The sequence below is a fragment of the Littorina saxatilis genome, linkage group LG15, assembly GCF_037325665.1.
Source record: "Littorina saxatilis isolate snail1 linkage group LG15, US_GU_Lsax_2.0, whole genome shotgun sequence".
In the NCBI taxonomy this organism is placed as follows: Eukaryota; Metazoa; Mollusca; class Gastropoda; order Littorinimorpha; family Littorinidae; genus Littorina; species Littorina saxatilis.
The window spans coordinates 45,424,041-45,433,373 of NC_090259.1; the positions used below are offsets into that span (position 1 = coordinate 45,424,041).

Consider the following 9,333-nt stretch of genomic DNA (forward strand, 5'->3'; position numbering starts at 1 on the left):
TTCGGTATTGCATTTCAGCGTGGTGGCTTAAAAATTAATTAATGACTTTGGTCATTAAAAATCGGAAAATTGTAAAAAAAAATAAAAATTTATAAAACGATCCAAATTTACGTTTATCTTATTTTCCATCATTTGCTGATTCCAAAAACATATAAATATGTTATATTCGGATTAAAAACAAGCTCTGAAAATTAAATATATAAAACTTATTATCAAAATTAAATTGTCCAAATCAATTTAAAAACACTTTCATCTTATTCCTTGTCGGTTCCTGATTCCAAAAACATATAGATATGATATGTTTGGATTAAAAACACGCTCAGAAAGTTAAAACAAAGAGAGGTACAGAAAAGCGTGCTATCCTTCTTAGCACAACTACTACCCCGCTCTTCTTGTCAATTTCACTGCCTTTGCCATGAGCGGTGGCCTGACGATGCTACGAGTAAAATGGCATTGCGTTCAGTTTCATTCTGTGAGTTCGACAGCTACTTGACTAAATATTGTATTTTCGCCTTACGCGACTTGTTTATCATATAACCCCACACAGAATAGCAGAAATGAGGAGAGTGGAGCAAACAACTAACATTCCACGGTTCACTCTCTTCTGAAAATGGATCTGATCGGTCTTACATTTGTTTTCACTATGATGGGTGAGTGTACAGGCAAGTTAATTTTGTTCATATTTTATTTTGTAACATTTAGATAATTATAGGATGTGTGTGTGTGTGTGTGTGTGTGTGTGTGTGTGTGTGTGTGTGTGTGTGTGTGTGTATGTGTGTGTGTCTGTGTGTGTCTGTGTTTGCCTGTGTGTGTCTGTGTCTGTGTATCTCTGTGTGTGTGTGTGTTCATCCTTGAGTAATACATGTCGTTTTTTCGTTAATTCACACGCGCTCACAGACACACACACACACACACACACACACACACACACACACACACACACACACACACACACACACACATCGTTTTATAATGTAGATGTTACTCCTCTTTTAGTGTACACATATACATCGATACGATTTGCATACACACGTTTCAAATGTATTTAATCCTTCTGAGGCACAAGGATAGCAGCAACAAAAACAAGTCGTGTTACAATATAAAATTAAACACACTAAATTTTGTTCACGAACACTTGTAATAGTAGGAAATAAGAAAAGCAGTTTTTACTTGTTTCTTAAACACCCAGAAACAACAAAATCAGTGTATACTTCGGTAGGTAAAAGCATTAATTTTTAGTTGGTGGTAATTTTGGGGGTGAACCTGTACTAAACGAATGTTGTAAAGCACACGAGTCGTGCACTAGCAAATAAAAGCTAAGTTGTTTAATGTAATACCTGTTAAATCAAAAACAGACTTGCAACAGGGATTTGATATAAATACTTTTTATTATCGTTTAGATTTTACACACAAGACAAGTCATCAAAAGTGCACGCGTACGTGCGTCATATGTTGGTCAACAATGCACATACACAGAATACTACATGGCTTGAGGTTTAAAACCCGATTTACACGAGTTGGGTTTTTAAATATTGAAATGCGAGCGAAAAAGAGCTGTTAAAATATGTTTTTGTGTAAACACGAGTGGTAACGCACTTGCGCTCGGAATCGAGAGGTTGCGTGTTCGACCCTGGGTCAGGCCGCTATTTTCTCCCCCCTTTCCTAACCTAGATGGTGGGTTCAAGTGCTAGTCTTTCGGATGAGACGAAAAACCGAGGTCCCTTCGTGTACACTATATTGGGGTGTGCACGTTAAAGATCCCACGATTGACAAAAGGGTCTTTCCTGGCAAAATTGTATAGGCATAGATAAAAATGTCCATCAAATACCCGTGTGACTTGGAATAAAGGCCGCGAAAGGTGAATGCTCGCCTAACAGGCTTGAGGTTTGCTGGTCGATGTGAATGCGTTATATATTGTGTGTAAAAAATGTTTGTTTGTCTGTCTGTCTGTAAAAAAAATGTCATTCCACACGGCAGAAATTAATATGTAAAGCGCGGAGAGCACAGTTAATTGTGGTTCGCGCTATATAAGCTCACCATAATAATAATAATTGTCAGTAAGTACTGGTGTCACATGACTGATGTGAACCAGTTGATTGGCTAATGGCGATGCGCTAAAACTGTTAGCGCACTCTTGGAGTGCGCTAACTTTTCCACAGAGCGTATTCTTACGCCCTTTACCTAAGCAAGACTGTGCTCTCATCCTCAGAATTAATTACTGACATGTAGCTTATATTCTCCACAATACCAAATGACCATAAATTCCCTGCTTCCTAATTAAAGCAGAAGTGGTTTTTTTCTGACAGATTGCATGTGCCTGTGCCACAGTGCGGCCGCCACTGATCTAAAAATAGAAGCCGCTCTGTTTCATCTAATTCTCGCCGACTTGCATAGATTCTTCTCATCGTGTTAGTGGCATGTAGCTTATCATCCACATTACCAAATGATGAGTTGATATAAAATTCCCACCCGCTAGCAGAAAACACAAGTGTTATTCCGATAACGTACCAGCTAGACCAGTTTGGAAGACTGACTCGATCGACTCTGTCATACGTAGCCGCACTGACTACACTGAAATACGACTGCATCAGTTCAGTAAATGAATGGTTTCCGAATTATTATTTCAAGGCAAGAACAATCGTAATCGAAAACGTGTAGGGTTCAGAACGTTCTTACCATTATAAGACTTATTACCAGCGTGCCTCGTGCGTGCAGACTCAGTCAGTGCAGACTGCATGCAGTGGTTTGATTGCCCTAGCAGACGACATAAACCCCGCTCAGCAAATTAACATGTTGGGCAAATGTGAACGAAAAAAACGATGGGGATATAATACGTGTAGGGTTCAGAGCATTCTTACCGTTCATATTTAGTATCAGACTCCCCGATGAGTGAAGATACAACACTAGAAATATGCCACATTTGTTTTGAAAATGTGCGAACCGTCGAGTCCCGCGGCTTCGAGTCAATCCAAGGGGAGTCACTCCGCACAGTCAATCCGTCGAAGCTCGACTGGAGGTTTCGAATCGCAAATAATGAAGAGCACAGCCCTTTCTCCGAGTTCAAATGAGGTCTCTCTGAAAGATCATCACTGTTCAGATTAACGCTACACTGGAATTTACCAACAGAAATTAAAATGCGTGTGACGAAAGCACGACACACTTGAGACACCCCACACAAAAGTAGATCTTTACTGTACACGACCTGACCACACAGTTATGCCTATTCAAATGCGCGTTGCAAAATGTGCGCTTGGAATCTTCTTTTTTCTATGGCGGTACTGACAATATCGTTATTGAAACAATCCCAGTGCACTAAGGGATTTATAGAGCAAATCTCGAAAATAATTATTGAACTCAGCGCTATGCGCTTCGTTCAATAATGAATTTTCTCGATTTGCTCTATAAATCCCTTAGTGCACTGGGATGTCTCAATAACTTAAATAATAAATCCGGAAGCACATAGCAAAACATGTAGTGTCATGTTATCCTACAGTATGTACGCGCCTTCTGATCCAAACGTCCCGGAGTAGATGCGTCCAAATTGAAGACGCGTCGAATGGATCTCGATCTTTTCCAAAGCCTGATGAATTATTCGACGTAAAATCAAAAAGAGGTCACTCAACAAGAAATAGCGAGACGTGTTAGTTCACATCATTTTGAGAGAAAACAACAAGCCTAAAAGTGTGTCCAGAAGCACATTTGTCTTGGTTACTTCGTTATCATAGGCAGTGAAACATTGGGTCACTTCCAGACTAGTTTGACACGACCTCATTTACTTCATATACCCACGGGTGAGTTTATGGTTTAGTTATGACATGGTTGGTCTCTCTGACGTACGTAGGATAAATCATAATTATTACTGTTTGTTAAAACGAAATTGTGTGCATTGAAGCCTAACTATACGCCTCAGATGAGGTTTACAGAACGATGGAATCTTTCACGAAATAAGCAATGCTAACCTTATGGAACACACTTGCATTGGCATTTAAGAGCGTTACATGACACATTTCGTTCGATGGGCTATTTAGCATGTGTAAACCACACACCAGTTCTCGTGGTTTATTAAATCCCTGAGCGATCGTAGATCCGTGTGACCCACTTTCCCTTTTTCACATACGTGATGAATTAAGTCGTCAGTTTGTGGTTTCAATGTGACTCGCTGTATGTGCGAAAGCACGTTATTGTGTACCTCTGAATCTAAAATGCAACAAACGACTGCGTGTGGCACGAACTGAGCGTTGGCGGTTGACCATTCAAAGAAACTGGTGATATGCAAAACATTCGTCTGCTTGGGCAAACACGACCTTGCATGACCGGCTTCCGGGCTCTGTTTTTCAAACCTTCGAATTGTACTAATCTTGTATTGATGAAGTAAGAATCATTTTATGATTTAATGATGTTTGTTTCACTTGCTGTCAATTTTTGATTTAGATTTTAACAGTTAAGTCTAGCGCCAAAACGAGGCTTCCGATTTGCTTTATAGTACATTCCTTTCTACCTGCATGAATTAAATTGTTTGAAAATGTCTCACTTTTAACGGAAAGCAGCCAGGATGCTCCTCATCGGTAAGCGTTCGAATGGAAGTATGTTATCACTGTCTGTAAAAGCTCGGGAGGCTCAGAGATCAGAAACATGTGGTTTACGAGAGACGGATGGTGGCTTTAAATAGCGAATTTCAGTATCGTTTAGAACAATGTTGTCACTTGTTGTGCAGTCACTGTGCTCTCAAACGTAGCGGCGGACACAGCTCCGCACGTGACAGTGATGGTCGCGAGCTGTGTGGGAATGCACGTGATGTACAGCAGTGTCATGGGTGAGTCGGTGTCTTTGATTCATGGTAATGTGACATGCAGTCTGCAACAGCGCGCGCGCGCGCGTGTGTGTGTGTGTGTGTGTGTGTGTGTGTGTGTGTGTGTGTTTGTGTGTGTGTGTGTGTGTGTGTGTTTGTGTAAGTGTGTATGTGTGTGTGTATGTGTGTGTGTGTGTGTCACGTGTGCATGTGTGTGTGTGCGTGTGTGTGCGTGTGTATGTGCGTGTGTGTGTGTGTGTCTGTCTGTCTGTCTGTGTGTCTGTGTGTCTGTGTGTGTAACTAAATTCTAACTAAAATCGATCGATACATAAATGTTATTTGTTTTTTTGACCAAAACATGACATTTTACACAGAACTCCATAGTCATTGTTCACCTCGACCGCTGGTGTGGTCTTGGGAGAACACTGACTGTCTCGATCTGTGTACAATATTATTTTGGTCAATGAAACAAATAACGTACATTAAGATAAGATAAGATAAGATAAGATTTTTTTTTATATAGTCCATGAGGGTAACCTCACATAAATTCGGGCTGCTTTCTCCCTGGGGAAAGCGAGCTGCCATACAGTATACGGCGCTACCCATTTTTTTTAGGCTTTTCGGACAACAAACACAAAGGCCCGACGAAAACGGTCACTGTACTGTATACTTGCTCTAAAGAACTAGTACAGGGCCTACATTTCATAGCAATAAATGTAGACGTACCTTGCAAGGCAAACAAAATACAAAAATCAGAAGACTTTTCAAAGCAGGATTATTCGATATTCCTCTCGTGTTTTACCATATCAGGGCAAACAGAAAACCTGGCCAAAAGAAAACCCACCAACCAGAGCAGCTCTCACCATGGTGGTCCCTCACATTTGGCAGTGGATGGGACCAGAGATCAAGACTACAGGCACGGGTCGTGTAGCCACACAGTAGAATATGTCCAGGTGCCTCTCTGGTGGCTGGTGGATCTGGAGGAGAGCGTGACCGTGATCAAGGTTGTTATATACAACAGAGAGGACTGCTGTGGTAAGGTGTTCGTCACTTCTCCTTACACAGGGGCGGATCCAGGGGGGGGGGGGGGGTCGGGGATTTTTTGTTTTTGTTTGTTGTAATAAAGAAAAACTTATGGCTCAGATTGCCCCTTTTTCCTTGATTTTTATCAAAATTTGCCGGGGGGCCATGCCCCCGGACCCCCGTAGGAGCCGGCATTTGCCTTCTAAGTGGCGGTCTGAGAAAGTAGATGGGTCATTTGTTGGCTCAGGTTACACCAGATCGATCAATTGTCCTTGCTTTGATCCAAATTTGTCTTCTTAAATTTACTTTTTGGAAGGTGTATTAGGGGAAGTTTCTTGGCTCAAATTGCATCAGTTTGCTCCATTTTCCTTGTTTTATCAAGAAATGTCGGAGGAGGGGGGGGGGGGAAGAAGTTCGAACGCTTCGCGCCCTCGCGTCGTCGAATTGTCCCAAAAAACAAATTGGAAACCCCCCCTAAAAATGATCTGATCCGCCCCTGTTACAGCACAGTACGCCTTAATGAATACACCAGACAGCACTGTACGCCTTACTTTGTCTGCTCTGACTAAACGAAAGTAGGTGCAATAGTTATTGTTTTTGCCATGTGTATTGTATTTATTTTGCAGGCGAGCGACTACGTGACTTCAGTGTAGAAGTGGGAGATTCAAACCTGAGGGGACAAGTTGACTACGAGGAGTGTTACTATCACGCTGGCTCGGCAGGCAGTGTTGTCACCATCACCTGTAAGACCTCTGTGTGTGGACGTTACGTTCGCATCATCAAACGAGACGACGCTGATTCTTTGACGCTGTGCGAGGTGGAAGTCTTCGGAACGGTGCTTGGACCTGGTGAGTCAGAGAGATGAGAGAAAGAGAAAGAGAGAGAATTGAATTGAACTTTATTTAACAAGGATTAAGATTTAAGGCTACGCCTTTTTTTACAATCTGTCCTTAAGAGAGAGAGAGAGAGAGAGAGAGAGAGAGAGAGAGAGAGAGAGAGAGAGAGAGAGAGAGAGAGAGAGCGAGAGAGAGAGAGAGAGAGAGAGAGAGAGAGAGAGAGAGAGAGAGGAGCGAGATATGTCTGGGGATAGAGAGAGAGAGTTTTAAGTGTCTGCCTATGTGAGTGCGTACTTGATAATGTGCGTGTGTGTGCATGCGCACATGTGTTAGTGTAGCCACACCTTCTTCTGTTGATATTTGATGTTATTTTGCATTCTTTTAGCCTACTTTTCTCTCCACGCCAAAAATATAAACGATGTTCACACTAATCATTTTCTATACATAAATCAACTTATAGAATGTCAAACAACACTAAGAAAATCAAATCTGTGTCATTTTCCCAGAGATTGAAGTACCTGGGGTTATTGTCACCCTTAATTTGTTCCGACTTTCAGTTTCTTACTACTGCCAATAGCCGGAATACCTCTCTTACCACTGACTTGAGGAACAGTCACATGTCTCAAGAAACCTTTTATCGCCATTATCTATCGTTGCTTTATGTTTCACTTTTCATGACAGTCAACAGTCCTGGTTTCAGAAACGTTGTGTACAACTAGTTCAACCGACGGATCCTCCACCTCGTCACACCAACGACCTTCCACTTTGGCAACACAAGGGGTGACTTATACTGTCACTGCTGACTTGGCAACTTCGTCCGATTTCACCATTTCAACAGAGAAACTAGAAACGTTGACGACGGAAGACACAACCACCTCCCCAACGGAAGTGTCATCAACGCCAGATACAGTGGACGGATCAACAATTCTGACAACCCAGCCTGCAGCACGCTCCACTGTCGACGAGTCACCAACGTGGGCTTCAGAGTTCCCATCCCAGGATTCATCGACTGTCCCAACACAAGAACCAAACCTTCCCATGACTAGTGAGCCATCGACTGTCCCAACACAAGAACCAAACCTTCCCATGACTAGTGAGCCATCGACTGTCCCAACACAAGAACCAAACCTTCCCATGACTAGTGAGCCATCGACTGTCCCAACGCAAGAACCAAACCTTCCCTTGCCAAGTGAGCCATCGACTGTCCCAACACAAGAACCAAACCTTCCCTTGACTAGTGAGCCATCGACTGTCCCAACGCAAGAACCAAACCTTCCCTTGCCTAGTGAGCCATCGACTGTCCCAACGCAAGACCCAAACCTTCCCATGACTAGTGAGCCATCGACTGTCCCAACGCAAGAACCAAACCTTCCCTTGACTAGTGAGCCATCGACTGTCCCAACGCAAGACCCAAACCTTCCCATGACTAGTGAGCCATCGACTGTCCCAACGCAAGAACCAAACCTTCCCTTGACTAGTGAGCCATCGACTGTCCCAACGCAAGACCCAAACCTTCCCTTGACTAGTGAGCCATCGACTGTCCCAACACAAGAACCAAAGCTTCCCATGACTAGTGAGCCATCGACTGTCCCAACGCAAGAACCAAACCTTCCCATGACTAGTGAGCCATCGACTGTCCCAACACAAGAACCAAACCTTCCCATGACTAGTGAGCCATCGACTGTCCCAACGCAAGACCCAAACCTTCCCTTGACTAGTGAGCTATCGACTGTCCCAACGCAAGAACCAAACCTTCCCTTGACTAGTGAGCCATTGACTGTCCCAACGCAAGACCCAAACCTTCCCATGACTAGTGAGCCATCGACTGTCCCAACACAAGAACCAAACCTTCCCATGACTAGTGAGCCATCGACTGTCCCAACACAAGAACCAAACCTTCCCTTGCCTAATGACTCATTAACTGTCCCAACACAAGAACCAAACTTTCCCTTGCCTGATGACTCACTAACTGTCCCAACACAAGAACCAAACCTTTCCTTGGCTCATGCGTCAGGTGAATCAGCATCAACAACATCAACTGATGGACGGACAAACCTGACGTCACACAAACACGCCAGTTCCACAGCTGACGTGTCAACACCAGGTTCAATGACCTCACTAGAGACATCCACACCACAGGACACAGCTACCACTACTAACGTCTACTCAACACAAACCAGGAACCCGTACACCGCTGGTAACTTTCGTGAGACGCGTCTTACAAAGCACTCCATGTGCTGTCGATGCGTAGTGTCGGTCTCATCTAACATTACAGAGCAGACGATTACTGAAGTCGAGAAGACCATGAAAGAAATAAGGCAGTCTCTGTTGATAAACAAAACACAAACCGGCAAAACCATTCGCCAGAAAACGTCTGCTGATGACAAAAGATCGTCGTCTAAGGTTGCCGGCTTTTCTGCCATAGTTATTCTGACGAGTGTTTGTGCTTTCTTCCTCGTGTTTGATTGTCTCGGCTGTATTTGGCATGGATTGGCAAATGCACCGTCCGGTCGCCAGGGGCGAGTAACACATCCGCTGGGCTAGTAGAAACCGTCTGGCAGCTCGCCCGCCGGGCTAGTAGAAACCGTCTGGCAGCTCGCCCGCCGGGCTAGTAGAAACCGTCTGGCAGCTCGCCCGCCGGGCTAGTAGAAACCGTCTGGCAGCTCGCCCGCCGGGCTAGTAGAA

The 9,333-nt window shown here is 43.7% G+C and overlaps 1 protein-coding gene across 1 annotated transcript; it reads left to right on the forward strand.

Annotated features, from left to right (window-relative positions):
- The first annotated feature begins 646 nt into the window (after positions 1-646).
- On the forward strand, positions 647-9,192 carry LOC138948037 (mucin-2-like). The gene is made up of 5 exons (XM_070319566.1): positions 647-650; positions 4,715-4,813; positions 5,546-5,831; positions 6,392-6,660; positions 7,349-9,192. The coding sequence occupies exons 1-5, from the start codon at positions 647-649 to the stop codon at positions 9,190-9,192; spliced, it is 2,502 nt and encodes an 833-aa protein (XP_070175667.1).
- The last annotated feature ends 141 nt before the right edge of the window (positions 9,193-9,333 follow it).